The 25,166-nt window shown below is 52.4% G+C and overlaps 1 protein-coding gene across 3 annotated transcripts; it reads left to right on the top strand.

Moving 5' to 3' along the window:
* The first annotated feature begins 2,536 nt into the window (after positions 1 to 2,536).
* LOC122438854 (secreted and transmembrane protein 1-like) lies at positions 2,537 to 14,031 on the top strand. Of its 3 annotated transcripts, none has more exons than XM_043464091.1 (7): positions 2,537 to 2,743; positions 10,689 to 10,842; positions 11,034 to 11,348; positions 11,928 to 11,960; positions 12,212 to 12,369; positions 12,686 to 12,748; positions 12,977 to 14,031. In XM_043464091.1, exons 1-7 carry the CDS (start codon positions 2,567 to 2,569, stop codon positions 13,085 to 13,087), a joined length of 1,011 nt encoding a protein of 336 aa, XP_043320026.1. In that variant the 5' UTR covers positions 2,537 to 2,566; the 3' UTR covers positions 13,088 to 14,031. The 3 variants fall into 3 exon arrangements, with proteins under 3 accessions (XP_043320026.1, XP_043320022.1, XP_043320037.1); XM_043464087.1 differs by having other exon boundaries at positions 12,674 to 12,748; XM_043464102.1 differs by lacking the exon at positions 11,928 to 11,960 and having other exon boundaries at positions 12,674 to 12,748.
* The last annotated feature ends 11,135 nt before the right edge of the window (positions 14,032 to 25,166 follow it).

Raw genomic sequence — 25,166 nt, 5'->3', positions numbered from 1 at the left:
CGAGTCGGTGATGCCATCCAACCATCTCATCCTCTGTCGTCCCCTCTTCCTCCTGCCCTCAATCTTTCCCAGCATCAGGGTCTTTTCAAATGAGTCAGCTCTTCGCATCAGGTGGCCAAAGTATTGGAGTTTCAGCTTCAACATCAGTCCTTTCAATGTACACCCAGGACTGACCTCCTTTAGGATGCACTTGTTGGATTTCCTTGAAATCCAAGGGACTCTCAAGAGTCTTCTCCAACACCACAGTTCAAAACCATTGATTCTTCTGTGCTCAGCTTTCTTCACAGACCAACTCTCACATCCATACTTGACCACTGGAAAAACCATAGCCTTGACTAGATGGACCTTTGTTGGCAAAGTAACGTCTCTGCTTTTTTATTTGCTGTCTAAGTTGGTCATAACTTTCTTTCCAAGGAGTGTTTCTTAATTTCATTGCTGCAATCACCATCTGCAGTGGTTTACTTTCAACATAAACTAGTTTCATTTTGAAATGCTTCATCAGGATACCCATTTTCATCAAGGTCCCAGGAGATCTCATTCTGTAGGGACAAGACTCTAAGTGCTCAGCCGATGCTCAAGGCCCGTCAGTGTGTGGGACTCTCCTCTCCTCCTGCTTCAACAGCCCCTCCCCAGGAGTCCCCATGAGCTGAGAGACACTAGGCAAGGCTGGATGTGAGGGGAAGCAAGGGCTGATTTGGAAGGTGGCCTTGGGACTAGACCCTCCTTCCAGCACAGAGGGGAATGGTGGGCAAGCATCAAACATGACGTGTGGCAATTTGGTTCCCAGGCTGGATCATTGTGAGGCCCTTCTCTACTGCCTTGATGGCCCTTGGGATGGGCCCAGGGACCCAGGCCTCTGTGCCTCTTTGTGGGCAGGATGAATTTCACACTGACTTTCGTGCCACCTTCCTGTGAGGACAACTGACTTTGAGGTTTGTTTATCCACCAGACAAAGGTTACTCCTTTGGCACAGCCAGGTCTTTGAACTGTTCAACCCAGCTCCAGACACCAGGGTGTTGGTCAACCTTCAGGCCCTGAGTCCAGCTGGAGAGATGGCCCTTTTGCCCCTGACCTCCTTGAAGATCTAGAGGCTCCACCTGTGGAGCAGCTGGAATGCTCTGTCCTGTCCAGTCTAGGCCATTCCTCTTCCACGCACAAAATTGAGGGATCCCCCAGAACGTGGTTCTGCATCCTCCTCTCTTTACATGAAAGCCAGGCATCATCCACACCAGCAACTCTGCCCACCCGACAAGGACTTGCCCAGCCTGAGTCCACAGCCTCTCCCCTGGCGGCCCAGAGACACCTCTTTGCCCCTTACTCCGCTCTACACCCTGCCAGCAGGTCACTTTGGGTTCTAGTGGAAGGGGACAGTCCACATGCCACTCAGTTGGCACTGAGGACTCTGGACTTCCTTACCCCACCTCCAAACCACCAATAATGCCGGGGTCCAGCCTCGGCAGGATCCAGGGGATACCCTCAGGATGAATGGCGTCGGCGAGAGAGAGAGAGAAGACATGTGAGACCAGCCTTGACAGGGCCAAGTCAGGCAGGTAGGCCAGCGGGGAGTGACAACAGCAGCCTTCCTCCTGGTCTGCAGGAAATCTGGGCCCGGCTGGCGAGAGCCCAGAGGCTAGCAAGGCTGGACATGGACCAAGGACTCCGGATTCAAGTCAACAGCAGCCTCTTGCCTCCAGCAATTGGAAAAAACGGAGCCTGAAGTCGAACAAAGAATGATTCAAACACCTCTGTCCTTCCCCACCCTGTGACTCTCACACATTCCCCTTACTCCCCACTTTCAGCGTCTCAAAGAGAAACTTCTATCTTAGTGATTGTTATAGGCACCAAACCATTTGTACCTGAGAGGCGTGCACATACCTGGAAGGAAACTCCCAGCTCCCAGCGCTGCTCTGAGGTCAGCGCCTACTCAACTCCACCCTCTGGGAATGACCCCACTCAGATGTGTCCCAGGGTCGCCTGTTTGGCCACAGAGAGTCTCCACACCCACCCTGCTAGGACCCTCCGTGGGGAGGGAGCCGGGAAGAGGGGCTCCTTCTGCTCAAGGGCTAATGAAGGACAATTTTAAGCTCTTTACCGCTTGCTCCTATTCATTCTCTCTCCTTATCCCTGCCTGTGCCCCCAGCATGACTTCTATCCAGGTGGCCCCAACTTGCATTTCTGACAAGTTGCAATCAGGCTCTGAGGATTCTCAGTGGGCAGGGCTCTGCCCAGTGTCTGTGTGTGGGGGTGATGCACACAGCAGGGGTCTGGCAGCTCCCCAGATCCATGCAGGGGCGTGAGTACACCCAGCTCCCCAAATAAGGATCTGTTCAGACGGAGCTTGAAAGTGGAGAACTCCAGGAACTGGCTCTCCTGGAAAACTGCCACCCACCGTTTTCTTTCGAAGGATCATCTAATCCCCTGCGTCTAATAAAAATATAATAAGGAATTCACTATCAAGAAAATCATCTTTTTCCCTGAACTCAGGGCAGTTCCTGAAACTCGTGTGACTTCCCATAACTTGAAGTCCCTTCCTGAATGTAGGACCTGGGTGTCAGACCTCACGTGCATGGATTCTGAATCCTCCTTCCCGCCTCCTCCTTGCCTGGCTCCGCCCTGGAGTCATCATTGGGGTTTAGTCCAGCCGCGCAGACCAGCGCACAGACAGGCTGCAGCTGCGGACGGCGGGCGGGCAGGAGGCGTGCAGGAGCCGCGGGCGTGGAGGCGCCGGGGTCCCGGGGCGCAGGTGAGAGCTGGAGGGGCGCTGGCCGGGGCTCCTGGTGTCGGACCGCTCCGCGCGCGCACACAGGGGCTGGGTTGGTGGAGCTGGGGCGCTGAGCTCTCGGGCTCCGCGCTCTGCGCCTCCGCTGAGGGAGAGAAAAAGACAAAGACTTCGCAGTCCTGGTGGAGAACTGCGTCTCTGCAGGGCGGCCCCAGGCTTGGCTCTGCCCCTCTCTGGAGGGGCAGAGAGTTGGCATCTTGAGCTCCCAGACGTCCACCCATCCGCACAGAGCCCCTGCTGCCCCGGACCACATGTGGGGCGAAACACTTTCACGTCCAGGCCAACACTGCTGCTGTCATACTTGCCCACAACTCACTTTCATGCGCATACACACTTGTGTGCGTTCACAAGGGGCACACATGCACACACAGCTCATTCACTCACAAACACTCATTAAAACAGAGCGAATCCTTGAGAGGGGCACTCCACTGCCTCTGTCTACGCTCTCCTTTCATCTTTGGTTAAACTGCAGGAGCAATCTCTAAATTCAATTCACCACCCACTAGTGGTTAATGATCTGCAATTTGAAAGCCACTTTCCACTCCCAGTGCCTGGGAGGCCCTCAACCCTGGGACTAAATAGATAAGGTGGTGGGGAGGTACAGGGCCCCCCCTTCCTCCCGCCCCCGGAGGGTGCATCCAGAAGGTGCAAGGAGGGGGAGGATTCTCAGAGGAAGTGCCTTGTGAAAGAGTGAGAAGTAGCCCAGCTGATGGGATGGCAGGTACTGATGGCAGGTGTGAGGCCGCAAGGTTTACAGACTCAGCCCCAGGCCTAGAGGAACTTCTTACTGCCCAGTAGGGATCCCTCCTGGCCATAGCCGCAGGGGCAGGATACAGCAAAGGCGCCCGGGACTGGGCCATCTCTTCTCTCTGAGCCAGGGTTGGGGCTCCGTTTCCGATGTCTTCTGAAGGTGGTTGGTTGCCTCCCTCCACACTGTAGGTGAAAGGCCTGCCTGGAGAGCAGGGTGCTCACCTTCCCATGTAAATATCCTGGTACATAGCAAGTTACCAGTGAGCCTTTGCGTGGGAAAGCTGGTCCAGCTTCTCCTAGGCGCTGCAGGAGTGGAGATCCCTGCTGACCGAGCACCCTTGTGCCACTGGTCAACCGATAACCCTCGGGTCCACACACCTGCTGCCTCAGTTTCCCCAAGGTCCTGTGGCAGGACAAAGTGCTGGCAATGGCATGCACTTTGCAAAGTGTTCCACTGACGCCCAAATGTGACCAGGTCCCCAGTGACAGCACAAACCCCAGCTGTGTGCCCAGCTTAATATATGCAGATACCAGCACCTGTGAGAGTGATCTGAGAGAATTATGAATTCTTGCCTCACTTTTCCCAACTCCAGAATTCTCAGGGCCCCTCCAGGTCTTGCCCCATGCATGCAGTCTTCCTGTTCCACCCCCGACCCTCTGCCGTCTCACCCCTATCTTCCCCTCTTGTGCCCTGGCCTCTCTCTCTCCCGTTTTTCTGTCCTTTGCAGCATCAGAGACAAGAGGAGAGACTCGGGCAGAGGAGTGGAAATGCCAAACTTAAAAACCCGTCTGAATTTCAGATGACGAATCACTTTGAAATGTAAATATGTGGCAAATATTACATAAAATATAGCTATATTTAAAAATAAGACAACAGTGGAACCCCAGACTGATAAAAACATCAAAGGTGCCTGAAGACACAGGGAGCTCCTCCCATCCCCAGTCCAGCTCCTCCATCCTCAGTCCAGCTTCTCCATCCCAGTCCAGCTCCTCCATCCCCAGTCCAGCTCTTTGCAGACAGCCCTTCTGCACTCTATAAGGTGGAAAAAGCCTGTGTCTCCATTGTTCAGATTTGGTTTATTTGAGACTTGTCTATGGTTTCAAGGATCTGCCCCAACCTGGGGTTCTTCCCAGCTCCTAGGCTGTATCATCTGACAATGAGGAGCCAGGCCCAAGGTGGATGGAGTTTGGGGGCAGAGACTGGTGGGAAGGGACCCTGGCTTTCTTGTCCAGATTCTGGAATCCTCCAGGGCTTTCCCGGTGAGGAGAACGTCAGGGAGAGCATGAAGTTGGACTGAGAGGTTCGTGTGTGTGAGGGCAGAGCCCCATCATGGCCTGGGGAAGGCTCAGAGAAGACTGGACGTTTAGGGGCAGTGGGAAGAGCAGCAGGGAGGCCCAACCAGTGCCCGTCTGGGAGCTCACAGCTTCAGCAACCTTGGGCAACATGACAGAAGATGGCCAGGGGTCACCTTTGCACAGGCATTCTCCCTCAGGGGACTCCAAGTGTTGGTAGAAAGTCTGTGACACTTCCTGGTTTCATAGTCTTCTGGTCATTTCATTATCTGTGAGAACATACCTATAAACAACACATCTAGTGACTACAAATGGGTTTTTAAGGTAGCTAAAACAAACATTAATGTTTAAAAACTAAGTCAACGAAAAATAATTTTTAGGTCATAGGGGTACGTGAGAAGTGAAAGTGTTAGTCTCTCAGTTGTGTCTGACTCTTTGTGACCCCATGAACTGTAGCCCACCAGGCCCTTGCATCCATGGGATTCTCTAGGCAAGAAGACTGGAGTGGGTTGCCATGCCCTCCTCCAAGGGATCATCCTGACCCAGGGATCAAACCCAGGTCTCCCACATTGCAGGCAGATTCTTTACCATCTGAGCCACCAGGGAAGCCCAAGAATACTGGAGTGGGTATTCTATCCCTTCTCCAGGGGATCTTCCCAATCCAGGAATCGAACCGGGGTCTCCTGCGTTGCAGGTGGATTCTTTACCAGCTGAGCTACCAGGGAAGAATGAATTTGTAGGACACAGGGATACATAGTGCTGTGAAAACCACAGAGGTGGGGGCAGGGAGGCTGGCGAGACAGGCTCTCTGGGGTGTTTCCCTGGCAGGTAGACAGAATATGAGAAACTGAGGGCAGAGTGTGGTTTGGTGGGCCTGACTTAGGCTCAAGGAACCCCACACGCCTTTCTCAGGGGGCCATGCCCTCGCTGCTGGAAGACACCAGCTGCCCTCCCAGCCGGCCTCTGGACTTCAACCTGCTGCGTCCTTTTGCTTTCCTTTTACTGATCAACACACACGCTCCCTCCAGAGTCCAGTTGGACAGGTCAGCGTGTTACAAAAACACCCTTTGCTGAGGTCACCCACTCTCCATGTCACCTGGGCCAGGTGCAGACCAAGATTGACCTTTGACTCATTCAGCTCTGCTGAGGCACCTGCCCAGAGCTCATTGGTGGGGACTGACCGCACCCCTCATGTGGCATCGGCCCTGTAGGGAATTCTGAGCAGACTGCAGGGATTGAGCACCTATTGTAGGCAGAGCATGTGGGAGGCCCTAGGGGCCCTCCCCCCAGCACTGTGTGTGTGTGTGTGTGTGTGTGTGTGCTGTGTGCACGTGACAGGGTGTTCTCCCAGGGAGTAGGATTGGATCCTGGAAGCTTCTGAAGAGGGGGTGGCTTCACCAGGCTAGCTTGTCCTGGCTCCACATGGAGTGAGACCCTGCGTGGTTCAGGACTGTGAATGAACCCACTCATTCATTTATTTTCAGTCAACATCCTGGTGGCTCAGAGAATCTGCCTCCTAGGCGGCAGACTCAGGTTTGATCTCTGGGTTGGGAAAATCCCCTGGAGAAGGGAAGGGCAACCTACTCCAGTATTCTTGCCTGGAAAATCCCATGGACAGAGGACCCTGGCGGACTACAGTCCAGGGGGTCACAAACAGTGGAACAGGACTGAGTGAGTTTCACTTTCACTTTCACTCAATTCCCAGAAAGTGCACTAGGAACTTGAAACACGACTCCTAAATTGATGGAAAGGGTAAAAGCTGGACAATGGTCAGGAAAACGTGATGAGGAAGGGTTTTGAGGGGGTGAGGTTCCTTCTGGATACTATAGACCCCTGGCTAGCTCCCTCCCAGAAAGAACACACCTGCCCTTCCCACTAAGTCTCCTGGTCGCACTGGGCATTCGGTGATGATGCCAGGTCACCAGCAGGAGGCTCCCCCTCTCACACAGTGAGGGATCACTGCTCTCAGAGCGAGCACAGGCTTAGGTGGTACTCTTCCTTTGGTTCCCTGGTGGGTGAACCCTCCATGTGACCCTGAGGACACCTGCCTGCTCCAGCTTTGGGGGCCAGTGGGCAGGCCTCCCTGGGAAGGTATTCCTCAGCCTGGGGAGACATGGCCTGCCTCCCTGTTGATGGGACTCCCAGGCACACGTTCGATGGGAAACAGGGGAGCCAAAGGCTGTTCCGAGGTCAGTGGAAGCAGCAGAGTGGCTGTGGTCTGAGGGGAGACCTTGAGGAGACTGGAAATGCTGGGCGACCTGCCCAAGGCTTCCTCCAGGACAGATGAGTGGCCAGAGAAGAGCACACAAGATGAATCTCCTACCTGCTCAGGCAGGCTCAGGGTAGGACACCCCTGGGCAAGGGTCTCCCTCCAGGCAGCCCCGAGGGCTCTGGCTAGGGGGCCAGGAGTCGCTGTCCACCACCAGCAAGGATGCCTTTGGGCCCTATGGGTCACTGGGCACCATTCTGTGTATGAGAACATTTCGATTTAAGAAGTTATTTTGTAAAAAAAAAAATACTCAGGAAAAGAATTGAGCAGATTTTACCTGAAGTGCCAGGAAAAGCCCCAGCACAGGAAGTTGCAACACCTCTTTCTAGAACCTTCCATCACATGAGGTTCTCAGCAGCAAGTAATAGTGATGAGCTATTTATGCCCCATCCTGGCAATTGCTGAAAGGCAGCTACTGGATTGTGTCCACCTGTGAAATCTCAGCCTCTCTTGCATTATGCTGAGCAGGTTGTGGCAGGATCAGGGCAGCTGTCTCTCTTCACTCAATCACCAAATTCTTGGTTCTTAAAAAAAAGAAAGAAAATGATTAAAACTGTGGAAAGTTCTTGTGAAAAATGAATGTCAAAGGAAAGATAAACAGCCACAGAGAGAACCTGCCTTCCCAGGGGTGAAAACACACGATGGGCAGCATAGTAACTGTACCACGTGGCCTGGCAGGGCCTGAAGAGCCCCAGATGGTGGGGGTGCCTTGGCCAGGGGGACAGGGAGCTTCACTCTTCAGTGCCCCAGGCACCACTTGTCCTCCTGGAAAGGAAACAAAATTAAACCTGTGACATGCCGCTTGCAAACAGACCTTGAGGAATATTCAAGATTTGAGCATAAAAACAGACAAAATTTGGCCATGATGGATATTCTACCATCTGGGAAGCCTTTTAAAAAGGATACTTTAAACAAACAACAAAAACTACTTTAAAAGAAAACCCTGAAGCCTTCCAGGAAAAGACAGACAGGACAACATAAACACGTGGAGTCTTTATTCCAAAGATGACCCGGGGAGAAATGGTAATGGAAACGTACTTAGCCTGGAAGGCAGTTTGTCTCTTTAAGGGGTGAAAGTCTTATAAACCTGTAAGGAGAAGACAGACAGTCCCAGGAGGATGAGCGAAGGGTTTGCAAAGGCAGTGACAATGTGGAAACCCGAAGGGCCAGAACCAGGATGAGCTGGTCAGCCCTCCACAGCCCCAGGTGTCACCAGGAAGAGGCAGAGCTGGGAGCCAAGGGGCCTGGGCTGCTCACAAGCTAAGACAAAGGGAATCCTTGCAGCCACTGAAGTCAAGCTTTCAGGATCCGGGGAGGCAGACCTCACCAGCAACACACTACAAAGTGAGAGCCAGATGCAGAGAAATGGACAGAACATGACCGCAGAACACTCCCTCCAGTGTCTGGGGTTTGTGCCTGATCATTCCAGTGAGGGGAAAGCTGAGGTCTGGGGAAAGAGGGAGGGGACAGTGTGAGTGTCCTGGGGCAGCTGTGACCAAGGACCACAAACAAGAGATCAAAAGAACCAAAGTTTGCCCTCCTCCAGTTTGGAGGCTGGATTCCAAAATCAAGGTGTCAGCCCGGCTGCAGGGAAATATCCTTCCTTGTCTCTTCCAGCTTCTGGTGGCTCTGGTGTCCCTTGGCTTGTGGCCACATCCCTCCAGCCTGTGCCACTGTCAGCTCCTGGCCTCTTCCTGTGTCTCTTTCTTATAGATTTGTCTCTTCTTATAAGAAAGCCACTCACAGTAGATTGGGGCCCACGCTGCTCTAATACGACCTCCTCTTTCTTTATGACTGCAAAGGCTCTGTTTCCAAGTAAGGTCACCTTCACAGGTTCTGGGTGGACATGTGTTTTGGGGCCACCTTGCAGTCTTCCCTGTTGGCTCAGTGGTAAAGAATCTGCCTGCCAATGCGGGAGATGTGAGTTTGATTCCTGAGTCGGGAAGATCCCCTAGAGAAGGAAATGGCAACCCACTGCAATATTCCTGCAAGGGAAAGGGTCTGGTGGGGCGCAGTACACTGAGTTGCAAAGAGTCAGGCTCGGCTTAGCGACTAAACAACAACATTCACCCTAGTACATACAGTACAGAGGGAGAGAAGAGAGAAACAAGTAGTGGGTTGTCTAACCTGATTCCACATATGTAAAATCACATACATGTGTGTGCACAAGAACACGTGTCTCTCAGGTGACTTCTTTCTTCTTCAACTACAGATGTTGTACATATGTGAGAAAAGAAGGCTGTCCTTCTGACGATAAATTAGGAATAGAAGCAAGTCTAGAAAATCAAGGGAAGCAGGAGACAGCAGCACCAATGGCAGGGGCCTGGGGGCTGAGATTGTCCCTCCCCATTTCATTCTCCTTGTTTGACCCAGAGTGTCCTGGAGTCAGGACTGGGGCTGGTCACCAATGGCCCCCTCCTGGATGCGATTACATCCACAGTTCCCTTTGTTCCAGGCCCTTCTACCCAACTCCCCCCCCACCCCGGAAGTTGGGGGGAAAAAGATCAGAGACACTGAATTCAAAACCAAAGGGTACCAACTCCATGGCATTCTGGAAAAGGCAAAACTCTGGACACAGTAAAAAGATCAATGGCTGTCAGGAGTTGGGGGGAAGGATGGATGAACTGATAGAACAGAGAGGATTTTTCGGAGAGTGAGACTACTTTTTGCTGTTGTTCAGTCGTTAAGTCATGTCTGACTCTTTGTAACCCCATGGATTGCAACCCGCCAGGCGCCCCTGTCCTCCACTATCTCCTGAGTTTGCTCAAATTCATATCCATTGAGTTGGCAATATGATGTAACCATCTCATTCATCCTCTGTGTAGTACCTAATGGTAGCTACATGTCATTATGAAAAGTGAAAGTGTTAGTCACTCAGTCTTGCCTGAGTCTGTCCATGGAATTTCCCAGGTAAGACTATTGGAGTTGGTTGCCATTTCCTACTCCAGAGGATCTTCCTGACCCAGGATTGAACCCTCATCTCTTGTGTGTCCTGAATTGGCAGGCAGATTCTTTACCACTGCACCAACTGGGAAGCCCAAATGTCAGTTTTACTGGATGCCAAAGCCTGAGATGAGCATTTGTTTCAGAGGAAGTCAAAGTTCAGCTTTCCAGACTGTAACTCACAAGTTCCACAGGAAGACTCTTTTTGTTGATAAAAGCAAATCTGGAGAGTGGACCAAATGTCCCCAAATGCCAAGCTGCAGAACGCAAGAGCAGAAGAGTGGCTGGGAGCATCCAAGGTGGTCTTAGGTTGGTGTCAGGTTTAAGTGGCTACACGAGATTCTGTGTGTCACAACCCATCTCTGCAGGATACACAGCTCAGGGAGTTTTGCATGTTTTATATAAAATTCAAGATAACCCCAGCAATATCAATGGACTTGTCTCCCAGGGACTTGTTTCCTGTCTCATCTGTGTTTCTCATCTGTCTGGCAGTGCTCCCACTGCAGATATTATAAAGGTGTAGAGAAGGATCAGGACACAGTGGTCAGGGAGGGGCTTGGGGACCCTGACCCACCCTGGCCAAGGTGCAGCCCCTCTCACTGGCTTCCGAAGGAGCCTAAGGGATCTCTGACTCATCAGCTTTCCTTCCTCCAGGGAGTGTCCCAAAAACCAGTAAGGAGGACAATGGACTCCTTAAAACTCCTCCACATCCTGCTGGCCATGCTGACCTCAGCATCCACTCTCCTCGCTCCCAGGATGCTCTGGGTCCTCTTGTTCTTGGCTACCTTCAGGAGTGCTCAGAGTGGAAGTAAGTTGCATGGTCCCAACTCTGCAGGGGATTGGGGGAGGCAGCAGGGGCAAGCCGGGTGTGGCAGGAGAGACCTAGATCAGGCCAGGAGGGGCCCAGGCTCCAGGTAGTGCCAGTGACCCCAGGAAGGGCAGTCAGTGGATGTCCTGAGGTCCAGCCATGACCCACAGGTGTGACTGTCCCCCCCACAGACTGGGACCACCCCAACTGCACCAGGGGCGTGGTTTCTGTGTTGCGGGGCAAGCCAGCCATGATGACCTGCGGCATCTCCAATGCCTTCTCCCACATCAACATCTTCCTGCAAGCAAATCCCACGGCTCCCTGGAAGCTCATCTTCAGAGTAAAGGCCCCAGGAAACTTCAGTCAGGATGGATGGCAGCTCTGGATTCAAGAGGGCGAGGCGCACCTAGTAATTGAAAAAGCCCAGGACACCCATGCAGGGCAGTACAAGTGGAATCTGACGGGGCGCCAGAGAAATGTCGAAATCACCACCCTGAACGTCTCAGGTGAGCAGAGCGATTGAGGCAGTGGTTGACCCCAAGAGCTTCTCTGTTTGGCTGTGGGGAGGGGGAAGTAACTAGGGAGGAGTGATTCCTGCCCACCTGAGGTGCCCAGAACCACGGAGATGAGGCCTGAAGAGGACTCCCACCCTGCCCCACCCACCCCACGTCTGTGCCCGCTCTGAGCCTCTCCTCAGGGCAGCCCCGGCACTGGGCCTGGTCACTCTCCCCGGCTGCTCAGGGAGCCGGTGCCTTCCCTCCCTGCACACCTCCTCTCCCCCCACCCCACCCCTTCCTTTGCTGCAAAGCTTCCCCAGTCACCATCCCTCCACCCACCCCCTTCGCCTGTTCTAATGCAGTCATAGTCACCCTGAGCCCTGGGGACAGAAAGTAGGGGTGCAGCTTTGCCCCGGACCAGGAAGAGTGGGAGGAGCACCCCCAACCCAGCCGGGCCCTGGACGGGGAACCCAGTGAGGCCTTCATGAACTCCTGTATCCAGGGCTCATCTGATACCTGGGGCGGAGGGGCTGCGTCAGGGCAGACCCTGGGCAGGCCCCGCCAACCTGCCCTGTGTCTCTTTGGCAGAGCCGCAAGACCTGCTCCTCACACCTTCCGCAGGTGGGTGTTTCTATCTTCATCCTGCAATACAGGAGGGGAGCCTATAGAAAGCCCTCTTGGGTCTCCCCTCCTCTGACACCCTTACCCTCTGTGCCTGGAGCCCTGCCCATCCCATGCATCCATCCCCCTGCCACTCTGCTACCCATGTGCTTCCCAACCACAGGTGATGTCTGCCTCAAGGGTGCCCCCAAGGGGGTCAGGGGCTCCTGCACAGGTGAACTAAGGAGGGAGGTCCCACCCATTTTCCGCAGGTTCGCAGATGACCACAACCCCTTTCATTGTTTATCCTGAACACAAGAGCCAGATCCATGTAATCCCCATCCTCGTCCTGGTCGTCCTCTTCAGCCTACTGATCTGCACACTGGCCTGGCACCGATGGGGTGGTTCCCTGAACTTCAAGCTCCAGAAGGTATTGGATGCTGTGCCTGGTCTGTGGGCTGGGGATTGTGGGGTCATCTCAGACCTGAAATAGACACTCTGCCCCATGGTCTCGTACCCACCGAGACTAGTGAGAGACTTGGGAGCATTTGAGGTCCCAGAGAGCCAGAACCCCTCCCCCAGAGGACCCCAGCCAGCAAATGCAGTCCCAGTCCCAGAACACAGATGTCCCACCCCAGACAGGCCACTGAGTTCACACTGTCCCTAGGACACCCTAGAGGATGCCATGGGGGCTTCCTGCTCCTTCCAGGAGACCTAAGATGTGTGGGTGGTGGATGTTCCTACAGGATGCACTTGTGGGCAAAGATGTCTGCGCATGGCTCTCATCAATCCCATCCTCCCTTCGTCAGGTAAGGAGGCTCTGAGCCTGGGGTGGGGAGCTGTGTGCACTGGACTATGCAGAGGGGACATGCGGGAAGACCAGGCTGAGGACTAGGAAGCTTGGCAACTTCCTGGCCTCTTCCTGATGTACATGCCAAGGAAGGCCACTTAGCAGGTTCTGGGATCCAAAGTGCAAAAATCTCACGTTCCATAGCACTTGACCTAATAGGACCCCCCCTCTCTTCCACCCCACGCAGGCCTGGGCTCCTCCCCAGGGCGGGAGTGCCTTGCTGCAGCAGTCACGTGGGAGAGGCCCCAGTCTGGGGTCCTCAGCTGATCATGGACACGCTCTTGTCTTTGGAACATGAGTAAGAACCAGTTTGAGGGACCTTCCAGGAAGCACTTGTAGAACGAAAGTGAGGCAATAGCCTGAGATGATGCATGGGGCCTCCTCCACCACCCCAAAGGGTACAGCAGCCCCGGATGGCAAGCTGGACAGGTGGCTGCTGGTGGAATCTGTGTCCAACCTCCCTGGTCTTCCCCAGCCCTGGGGCTCACCTCTCTACCACCTGCCCCAAGTGCTGCCCCTTCCTGTTCCCAAACCACATCCCAAACCACATATACCAGATGTCTTTATAAGCAAAACTGTACAACCTCACTGAGTGTATTCTTTGTTGGTTTTTTTTTTGGAGGTGGGGTAGTATATCTTTTTTGCTTCCTTTCCTCTTCTTTTCTCTTCTCTCATGTTTGGATGACTTTAGTGATGCACTTGAATTCCTTTTTCTTTTGTGTGTGTACATCTATGATAATAGACTTTTGGTTTGTTGTGACCATGAGATTTTGATACAACGGTCTATATATACGTGCGTGATTGTTTTAAATTGCTGATCTCTTCCTTTCCAATGCACTTCCAATATCCTGCATGTGTACTCTGCTCCTCTCATGATTACTGGTTTTGATAGCATGTTTGTGTGTGTGCATGGCTTCCTACTCTTACTGTATGTTTGCCATTACTGGTGAGCCCTCCCATTTCATCCTTTTCTTGTTTCTCGTTGTGGCCTTTTCTTTTCAGCGTAGAGAAGTTCCTTTAAAGATAGAGCTGCTTTGGTGGTTCATTGAATGTGTTCGTAAAAGGTACATATAATGTGATAAAAAGAAGGTTTTTCTAGAAGTGCTACTTTCAGTGCTTTGCAAAACGTCCATATTGCTCATCCTCAAGATGAGCATCCTCAAGTCCACTAAACCTACTAGCAAATCATCGAATGAGCCGAGAAATACATCTTTAAGTGAAGAAAATAAAAATCTGAAAGAAGCTGCTGTGAGTCTTACAAGCTAAAAAGTCCCAACGAGGGCTTCCCTGGTGATCCAGTGGTTGAAAATTCACCTTGCAATGCAGGGGATGCGGGTTCAATTCCTGGTGAGGGAATTAAGATCCCAAGAGCTGTGGGGCAGCTAAGCCTACATGCCACAACTAGCGAGCCCATGAAACCCGACACAGCCAAATAAATAAATATTAAAAAAAAAAAAAAAGAAGTCCAAATACATCCAGAAGGCCAGATATCTGGGAGGCCTCACTCACCATGGAGAATCTCAGATGCACACAATGCATGCTGCCTGGTGGCTGTATCCTCGAAGGAGGGTAACGATCCCAGAACAGCTTCGCTGGCACCCAGACTCCAGGTCTAGAACTGAGTGTATTTGCATCTCCCAGGTTAAAGAAAGGTTCATGCCAGAAATGGTGGGTTTGTTCCACCCCCCGGGGCCAGGCCCCTAAGACACAGTGGGCACGGTACGTGGGACCGCCATGCTCTGGGGGCCGTGGAAATCTGTTCCATTTTGCCTAAAACAGACTAAAGGTGTTGATGCTTTGAAAGTCATTCAAAGGTCATTTTAATATTGCTCTCACCGTGGGACGGGCTCACATTAAGTCATTCAGCCCCTGCACACCCAAGGCAGGAAACCTAGAAAGAAATACTGTGTCTGGGTCCTTGACTAATTTTAATTTTCTACTTGTTGCTTATCGGTACATTCAAGGAGTTCTCTAAAGGAAGTTTAGCTCTGAGTCCTTGCAGTGCCCTAGAGACCCTCCCCCCAGGCCCCCCTTGCTCCTCCTCAGCCACACTGGCCCTCTTGCAGGCCCTCAGAAACCCCAGGCTCTCTCTGGCCTTGGGGACCATGTGTGTACTGGTGCCTCTGCTTGGAGCCCTGTTCCCAGATAGACCACCTGACCCTCTCTCACCTCCTCAGTGCTTTACTCCTATGGCCCCTTGAGGTTGGGCACCCCTCTCCCAACAGGTGCTATGTGTCCTGCCACGGGTCTGCTCGTCCATCCCTGGAGTCGTCTCCAGGCCACGGGCATCTAGTCCGTTTCACCCTCTGCCCTTGGCACCAGCACTGACAGGTGCGGGCGCCCAGGGAGTGCTGGTGATGAACAAAGGCAGGATGAGGTTGGAATGGGGCGGGTTTGACAGGCCCAACGCTTTTATTGCTTCCTGCCAACAATTTTGCTAGGATCCTCTGGGCCTTTGGCAAGATTCTGCCCCTGAAATAGATACCCCCTCACACAAGAAATATCTATAGGTAGGTGGACAGCCCCACCAGGGGCCGTCAGCCCAGCAAACTTAATCTGCCCCCACCTCAAACTTCACCCAGGACCCCGAGCCATCAGCACAGGAGCATCCAGTCAGAGGAGGGGCTTTCCAGGGAGGAAATAACTTAGGGCTGTCTGCCCACGCGTAAGCCACGTACACACGCCGACACTGGAAGCTTGGCCCTCTAGCCCAAGGACCCCAGGACAGAGAAATGTCTTCCTCTTCCTGGTTGCCCAGAGTCTGTCTCTTCTTCAAGGACCTCCGAGCCCTTGGGGTCAGGGTCCAGGCATGGGTCTCCCTCTGGCCTGGGGGCTGCTCACCAGGACCCTGGTGCACCAACACACTGGATGGTAGCCCAGCTGAGCGGTCTCCAGCCCTGGCACCCACAGGAAGAGACTCGTGAGCCACTTGGGCAGCCACGACCTGGGCACATGCCCTGGGCCTTTCCCTAAGACCACACCCAGCCCCCAGCTGCAGTGGTGACTGACCAGATACTCCAAGTTTCTGGACATAAATCAGGTCCCAGCAGAAATGGAACCAGAAGACCCAGGATCTGGAACCTGACCCCCGCCCCCACCTGGGGACCCCCCCTTGTCTTTCTCCTGGTCCTGCCCCTGCCCATTCTTGCCCTCCTTTCTCCTCTCCCTGGTGTGCCACGAGGGCAGAGGGCCAGGATCACAGGACTACCAGTGTTATCCTAACTAGACACTCTTGTGAGAAAGTCAGCACTGAGGTTCTGAGGGGGGCAGGGGCAGCTTGTGAGTTATCCTGGATAATCTGGAGGGGTCTCTGACAGGGACTCAACCTGAAGGCCATGTGGTCAGCCCTCAGCTCCTCCCCAGGCTAGCCCTAGAGTGTGGCAGGAAGGCTTGTTCCAACCTGGAGCTCATGGACACCAAGAGGGGCTCTCTAAGGAAATTAACACAAAATCACCAGTACAACCCCTGGAACAGAAGCAAATGCTTATTTGGAATGAGAAAAGAAATCACAAATTTTATAAAGCATCCAAAATATCTAGGAAGTAACAATATTTTAAAATTAACTGACACCACTGACCTTTTTTTTTTTTTTGGCTCGTAATTTCCCTGCCTCCTTTGGTGGCCTCTTCAGATGACCACAAAAGAACACAGAGAAATGTCATCCTTATGAAGGCACAGCCTGGCCAGGACAAGATGTTCATGAGGGACCAGGATGTGCTTGGCCAGCTGGGGATGTGAAACAAGTGCCTTGGCTCCCTACAAACACAGGAATTTCAGAAAATTCTACTTTTCAAGAGTCTCACACAAAAAGAAAAATGGGTAACGGGGGGGGGTGGTGCAGTTATAATTGTGTCTGACTGCATCGAGGAGAGCAGCCTTGGAAGTGAAATATGTGTTGACCAGCATGGACGAGTACCACGGCCTCTGCCAACAATCTCACATTTTTATACACCTCACCTGACTCTGCTAGGCACCGAAGGACACAGGTCCCTTTCGTCCACCCCTTGAGCCACACATCTCACACCTTCCTGTCATGAAGCCAGAGAGCCTGCCCAGAGCAGGGGGCTTGCAGGGAAGAAATCTGTACCTGGAGGCCGTAATGAATTGCAAATTTAGTGGTTTAAAACAACAGAAATTAATTTTTTCACAATTCTGGAGGCCAGAAGTTCAAAACCAAGGTAGGGTTGGTTCTTCCTGGAGGCTCTGAGGGAGAATCTGCCCCAGGCTTCTTCCAGCTCCTGGTGGTGCCAGCAATGTGTGCTTCCTGGGCTTGTGGCCCCATCTCTACACTCTCTGCCCTTGTCACCACATGGCCTTCTCCCAGTATCCAAAATTGTCTCTCCTTATAAGGACATCGCCGTGTCGGGATTAAGGCCAGATAGGATGGTTTCGTCTTGACTACAACTGCAAAGACCCTGTCTCCAAATAAGGTTCCATTCACAGGTCCTGGGTGGACATGAATTTGGGGGAGTACCATTCACCCTTGGGCTTCCCTGATGGCTCAGCCGTAAAGAACCTGCTTGCAATGCAGGAGCTGTAGGAGACGTGGGTTCGATCCCTGGGTCAGGAAGATCCCCTGGAAGAGAGCATGGCAGCCCACTCCAGTACTCTTGCCTGGAGAATCCCATGGACAGAGGAACCTGGTGGGCTACAGTTCACGGGGTCACAAAGAGTCAGACACGACTGAAGTGACTAAACACATACGTTTTCAACCTCATTTCACCATTCCTCTCCCAGATAGATAGCAAAACCTTCATTGACCTTAGAGCCACTGGCACACCCATAAATAGACCTACCAAATCAGCTAAATGTATCCTCAGCTCAATTTTCTCTTAACCAGGCCTCAGAAATGCTCTGGGCCAGACAGAGGCCACCTGACACGCAAGCAGACTGCAGAGAAATGGGGCTCTGGATCACTGCAGTTACACATCTTCACCAAGTTTTATATCATACACTATGCTCTAGGCCTTGGGAGTGTCTGAGGCCTGATTGTCAGAACCACATAGTAAAACTGCCTGGGCCCACGTGATAGGATGTTTCCAGGAGATGGTGTCCACCCTTTGTTCCAGCTCAAACCACCTTCACACAACTTCCAGACACCTTAGTGTGGATGGTTATTCCTATACAGCAGGTATGATGAGGCCCAGATACTTGAAGGGCAGCACAGATCCCAGGTCAAACAGCCACCTCAGCCCCATATCCTGAAGCTTCCTTGAGGGTCTGCTGCAGGTCTCTCGACCATCAGAGCTGAAACCACTCTAAGCCTCTACCCCACAGAGGAACTTTCCAGCCCTGCCTCATACCACATTGCTGTGGGGTCAGCTCTGGGCTCTACAAGGAGGGCACACCCAACTCAGGATCAGTGGGTGTTCCGCCTGAAGAACACACCGGGCTGTGCCCTATAGATGCCTGAGTGATGTAACCATGTTAAGAGCCAAAGACCCATGGACACCCCAGACTCAGTTCTGCTTAAGAGGAGATTCACCATCCTCTTTTATTCACCCTGGGCCAAGAGGAAGGCAGAGGAGGGGGACTCAGCTTCTAGGCCACAGTCCTCCAAACAAGGAGGGGATGCCGGCACCAGTGTTGCCAGAGAGCCTGGGGAGAAGCTGGCTGCTGTGGGAGCCTCGGCCCTGGGAGAGCTGCCACGTTTCCAGCCCCTCAACCCAGGGTCCCAGAACTCCAGACTGAGGCCCACGTGGTCACTGTTGTCCTGGCCTCCCTGCAACACCAGAGGCTAGAAGGACTGACCTCTCCACGACAGCCCCGATAGTCATTAGCAATGAATGACTTGGGCCTGGAGAGGAAGAATGGTGAGTGGCCCAAAGACTGAGAAATGGGGGCCCACCTCAGCATCAGGGGCAAGGGACACAAATAGCTGTAACTGGGAGGGAAGTTCTCTGTCAGATGGATTTTTTACCATATGAGCCACCAGGGAAGCCACAGAGTGACCCCCGAAAATGCCTTTGCATCTGACTGAGCCTCCTCCAGTGTTTGGGGTTCCCAGCCACATCCCATGGCCACACAGACAAACTGGGTTTAACATATTCATTTCCCTGGAATGTAGCAATATTTGTTTCTCCTTCATAAAGTTTATGTGGGCAGCTAGCAGCTGAAACTAGATATCTCAAAATGTCCATCTCCCCATCATGGCTGAAAGCCACCTATTCTTGCAAATGGTTCTGGTTTCAGACCACCTGCCCTCCCAGTTCATGGTCAGCGTGCCCATCTCCCCACGTAGGAAGAGAGTGGCTGTGGGATCATGCCCCTTGTCTCATGGGTGCCTGAGGCAGGCAAGGTCACTGCAGGCTGGGTGGGGGGTGGCAAGTGAGGGGGCAGAAGGGACTGGGTGGCTGTCACCACTGTCACTGAGAGTTGCTTGCCATCGATGGCTCCCTTCTCCCACCACTGGAAGAAAGCTCAGTCTTGTCACTTCCAGCAAGAGTCAGGCCGTTACCTCTGCCACCAGCCGAGTGTGCCCCTGGGCATGGCCCTGCCGGTGCTCCCCGCTCAGCTGCCTAGAGACATGTGGAAGTCGGAGTACCTTTGGAGTTGGGGCCACAGGTTCCCCTGCTGGAAAGTTCCCAAGGAGGGAAGGCAGCACCACACCTCTGCTCAGATTCCCTCTGACTCCAGCGTCACTGCCTCCCCAGTGCACAGGTGGTGGGGGAGGTACACCTTCTATCCTGGCATTCAGGTCTCCGCATGTCCGCCCTGCCACCACCTGCAGGAACAGATGCTGCCCTGTGACCCAGGCTGGGGTTCCCCTGGTTCCCTTGAGGCCCAGAGCAGGGCCTGAGCTCCGTGACCTGGGCCCAGCTACCCCCGCCCCTCCCTACCAGGCCACCGAGGGGACTTAGGATTCATGCTTCTGGATTGCATGGATTAAGGAAAGTCTCTGATCCTAAAGTCCTGAATGATGCTGATCTGGATGAAACCTCCCACTCTGGCCCCACCTGACAAACGGAGAGGTGGCCCCACAGACACGGAACCCATCAGCCATAGACCTTCACTTAAATACACCAAACACGAAAGACGTAAACCTGGGATGCTTCTGGTAGACTTTCTTTTTTTTCTCTCACCGCACTGTAAAAATATCATCTTCAAAACACACATTCTAGGAAGTTAACAGAAAATGCTGAAGATTAAACGTTCTGGGAAAACCATAGCAATGCGGCCTCGGTGACTGGCGGCCTGCCCTCATGGAGAGCGGGCTCGTCACTGTCTGTCATCTGAGTGGCTGGTTGAGGTGCTCGATGAATAACACATTTTTCAGTTAAAAAGAATTTCTAAGATTTATTTCAGTTTAATTTATTTGTTTTGAAGTCAGAGAGAAACCAAACTTGTACGGAGAATGAGCTGGGGGTTCAGACATTTGACACAGACATAGGTCACACTCACTGAACTTCCGCTCCATGACGATCGTGCCCATAGGCTGTAGAGTATCCTGCACTGGAGAAACCACAGGATATACGTGGGCAGCTCTCGTCACTGCCACGGACCCCACTGCTGGACACGGTGGGGGATGCCACAAGGGGACATCCTGAGGGGAATCATGAGGGGACCCAAAGAGGAGACACTATGAAGGGATAATCATGAGAGAATGCCACAAGGAGACACCATGAGGGAAACATCATCAGGGAATGTCATGAGAGGACACCATGAGGGCAGCCATGAAGGGAACATCATGAGGAGACGCCATGAGGGAAACCATTGGGTACACTATGAGAGGAACAGGATCAGGGGACTCCATGAGGGGATAATAAGGAGGAGACGCTGTGAGGAAAGAAACATTATCCAGGGAAGCCAGGAGGGAACATCCTGAGGAGATGCCATGAGGAGAATATCAAGGGGAACAGCCATGTGGGGAACTTGAGGGGAACACTGAGAGGACTCTCAGAGGGGATATCAGGGGGGTGTGCCGTGAGGGGACATTGATGGGCACACAAACTGTCCCACGGAGGCATACCCACGCCTTCTACTTTACCTAATGACTCAGCTCCCAGCTCCAGGTGGGAAGAACATGCCCACCCCTGGCCAAATGAGGATCTTGCCTGGCAGCAGGACTATAGATGTGACAAAGACCCTTCTCAGGTGACCCCTGTTCCTGCTGTGTGTTGCACTTTTGTTTAAAAACCCACGACTAAAAAATAAATAAATAAATAAATAAAAACCCACGACTAAACAACACCAGCACGTAAACACAAGACTGAATCATACCCATAAATCTTTGGGTGGTAAAAAGATTATGGAAACTGGGGGCTTCCAGGAACCCTTGACCTGCCCCACTGGCCTGTGGCAGGCCCTTCAAGTTCCTGGGGATCCCAATGACACTGGGGAGCAGCCCTGGGGAGGCAGCTTCGGCTCTCAGGCCTGGGAATCTGGTCCTGACTTACTGTTTGCCAATGGCATCCCTGGTGATGACTTCAGGCTGCATGGACTGGTGTGTCCCCACCCCAAACCGCAGACTCATGAAAGGAGCCCCAGCCCAACGCTGGCCTGGCTCTCATCAGAACTGAAACTAAGAGCCTGTCCTTTAAAACATCCAAGATCTCCCGACTCTGATCTGCTCTGGCCTCTATTGTCTGATCTGTGGAATCAGGATGTTGATATGGCATCCTCAGGGTCCGTTGTTCTCTCCCGGTGGAGCCCTGTCTGGTGGGTTGGGGGCATGTGGAAGCCGTCCCCCAGTCCAGCCCTGTTGCCACACCAGCACTGAGACCTGCTATGAGTGTGCACTTGTGTGCTTGTCTGTGAGTGCGGATGTGCAGTGTCTAAGTGTGCACGCATGTGCCCCTGTTGTTGGGTGTGTTCCCGGGGCCCTTGGAGCAGGTACCTTGGTTCCTAGATCCCCCCTGCCTAGGCCAGGTCTAGTGAGTTAAAGTCAATAGAAGACTTCATTAAGAACCATAGGACCTTGAGATGCAGAGGGCTGGACCCTGAAGGCAGGAACCACAAACTTAAAGGACTGAGAACCAGATGTTGGCCAAGGCCACTTTTGGGAAGGATTTGCTGCTTATCTGTGTTTTCCAAGGCTTCTAAAATGAACATGAACTACTGTGGAAATAAGAAAACACACAACTGTAACATTCTCACCCAGTGTGTAGCCTATATCCACAGCCTGGGTGAAGCAGAGACACAGAGAAGCATCAAGAAGGACAAAGGGGCGACCCATCCAGCCTTCCCCGGCACATGGAAAACCCAGGCCATGCAGAAGCCTGTGAGTGGGGTGCGGGTGTGTGGGTCCTATGTCAATGTGCTGGGTTCGACACCAAAGGGGCAGGGGGTGGTGTTAGGGAAATTAAAATGGAGGAAGTCTTGTTCAGGTTTCAGAAGCAGGAGAGCAGACCTCTGACTGACTTCTGATCTTGCCTGGACTATGTGCCTGCTTGCAAACACACAAATTGTTACCAGCAAGCCAAGTGGCACTTTGAATAAGAAAGGGACTGGGGCTTGGATTTTCTTGAGCCCCTGGAGTTCTGGCCAACTCCCTGGGGTCTGGAAAATCTTGTGACCCACAAGGTGAAACAAACAACATTGTAAAAGTTAAAGAAAAACCAGAGCTGCATTTTTGCACACCCACTGATGATGATATCAGCTTGCATCCTGGGATTATAAGCAGGAGCCTCCAAAACTGCAATTTGAAGTCTCACCTGCGTGATGTGGACCTCTTCCCAATTGGGACTCCATATGGCTATTACTGAGGGACCTGCCAGCTCTGTTTAAGTCTGGATGTTGGTCGGCCCTATGTGGTGATGTGTGTGCTGTTACTTTTCTCTGTTGTTTCTATTTCTCCTCTTTTAATGCTTGTATATTGAAATTAAGCCAAATTATCTTCTAGTAAATATTGAAATTGTTTATGTGTGTGACAAGTGGTTTCTTTTGTTAATGATTCCTTCGAACCAAAAACAAAAGTAAAACTTTCAGCAAAATGGAGAGGGGAGGGGGTGGCCACACACAGCCAGATGTGATGTGGCACCAACCTTCAGGACCGTTTTACCTCTTTCGGTGACAATTGCGATTCTCTGCAATCTCAACAGACTGTGCTGGCAGCATAGGTGCCCACGAACACTCCCTGAGATGCTTGGAGCAAGTGATACTGCGGCAGGGGTGGTTTCCAAATTGGGTCCTGGAGCTCATCTTTATAATCAGACTCCAGGAACAGTCATGCTTGTCTGGGGTTCATCCTGTGCCAGGCCGCATATGACATGTGTGTGCTTAACACAGGGCATCCAACTCTGAAGCAGTGTGAGGCCAGTGTTGAGAAATTTCAAAACAGCCAAGTTCATGCCAGACGGGTAGGACTCAGGGCCCTCACAGCTGGGTGTGGCCCTTCAGCTGGACTCTACAGAATTCTTGCCTGGAGAATCCCAGGGATGGGGGAGCCTGGTTGGCTGCCGTCTATGGGATCACACAGAGTCGGACACGACTGAAGTGACTTAGCAGCAGCAGCTGCAGCCTTGGTCAGGCCCCCTGAGACTGGAGAAACAGAAGGTGCCGTGTCAGAACCCAAAGCCCTGACTCCTCCACCAAAGTCACTCTCATGGGGAGAATCTTCTGTGCAGCCTGTTGAGGGTCTGGCGTTGACTGGTTCACACCCTGGGCATCTTGCCCTGAAAATGACCCTCTCTGCTCTAACTTAAAGTTCACCAGCAGAAACACCCATGACTGAGCGTCGTTTCCATTTTGGCTAAGTCTCTTCATTCTTTCTGGAGCTATTAGTAATTGCCCTCTGCCCTTCCTGCTCTTCCCCAGTATCATATTGGATACGTTCTGACCCGGAGGGGTGGCGGGGTGCTCATCTTCTGGTATCATATATTTTTGCCTTTGCATACTGTTCATGGGGTCTTCACGGCAAGAATACTGGGAGGAGTTACCATTTCCTCCTCCCGTGGACCATGTTTTGTCAGAACTCTTCACTATGTCCTGTCTGTCTTGGGTGGCCCCGTGTGGCCTGACTCACAGCTTCACTGAGTTACACAAGCCCCTTCACCACAACAGGGCTGTGATCCATGAAGGGGCTAAGAGGGTGTATGTGCCACTATCATGATGCTGGAGATCCTTCTAGGTGGTTTCTCAAACACCTCAGCAGAGGCAGTGGTTGGTGTGCACTCTTTTGGTGGACTTTGCTTCTTGGGATTTGGTGGCAATTCCTTTGCATTCTTTCCTGATTCTGCAGAAAGAGAAACTGTAGGAGCAAGTCCTCGGAACCCTCCGGCTTCTAGCAGCACAGTCTTCAGTACCCCGGCTCGTCCTTGCCGCAGTAGAAAGGAGGTCACCATAGCGGTGACTCGGGAGTGGGCTGGGTAATCGGCCTGGTGGATGGAGGTCACACCCTAAAACACAGTCTCTTCACATCCAAGCGTTTCGAACAAGCCAAGTAATGGGGCAGAGTGACACGCTGTCCCTGTGGTGGGATGGACCCTGTCTAGGGAGGAAGAAATGAGCCTTGTCCCAGCCACCCCACGCCCGGCCCTTGGTTAAAGCTGCAAATTCTGCTCCTTTTTGGAAAGCAAGACTCTAGATGTTGGGCTGTCAGGACATTTGGGCTAAAATGTACTCAATACTCAGACCCAGACGACACAGGAATTCTCTGTCAATTTAAATGCCATTCTCTCAGTAATAGAGGAAGTTTAAAAGTCCTTTATATCAATGCCTTGGGAAAACAGGATTTGTGGATCTTAGCAGATGTCTCCCCTTTTGCAACAGTCTTATAATAAGGAAAACCGCTGAGAAAGATGCTATTAAACAATGTACATGGTCTCCAATCTAAGCTGCAGACAAATCAGAAAAGGAAGCACACTGCCCAAGTGTTAGGAAACCAAAACCAAGAGGGCCAGGAGTGCGGTGGAGGACGTAGTAGAATCATTCACTAATTAAAGCCATTGCTTTCCCCCCGGGCTTAGCTTCCAAGCCACTGCTGGAGGAAACAGGAGAGACAAGGTAGAAATGGCAAAAAGGGGCCAGGCTAGTTGCTGCCCTGATTCTGGTCAGTTGTGTTTGAATGAGGAGGAGGAACTTGCTGCTTTTGCAATAGGTTGCCAAGCTCCACATTTCTTCCATATGATCTTGACTTTCCACCGTGATCCCAATGAATCCGGTGGATCACCGTAGAGTTTTTTAGACCCTCACCCTAACCCCTCCCAGTCTCTGGAAACCCTTCCACACCTGTGTGGCTGGCGCCCTCTGCAGGGTGGCTCCGCGACATACAGGTTCATCATGCCCTCAACCCTGGAGCACAGGTGTGCTTTCCAGGCTCCCCTAAGGAAACTGGTCAAAGGAAGGTCTCAAAATAAAACCTGGCAGGGAAAGTGCATCAGGTGTCGGGGTGGGTGAGTTGGAGGAGGAGAGAAAGATGAAGAAAGGTTGTGAGGTGA

The sequence above is a fragment of the Cervus canadensis genome, chromosome 1 (assembly GCF_019320065.1).
Source record: "Cervus canadensis isolate Bull #8, Minnesota chromosome 1, ASM1932006v1, whole genome shotgun sequence".
NCBI lineage: Eukaryota > Metazoa > Chordata > Mammalia > Artiodactyla > Cervidae > Cervus > Cervus canadensis.
The sequence above is the reverse complement of the archived record's forward strand: the minus strand, read 5'-3'. Positions and strand labels throughout refer to the sequence as shown.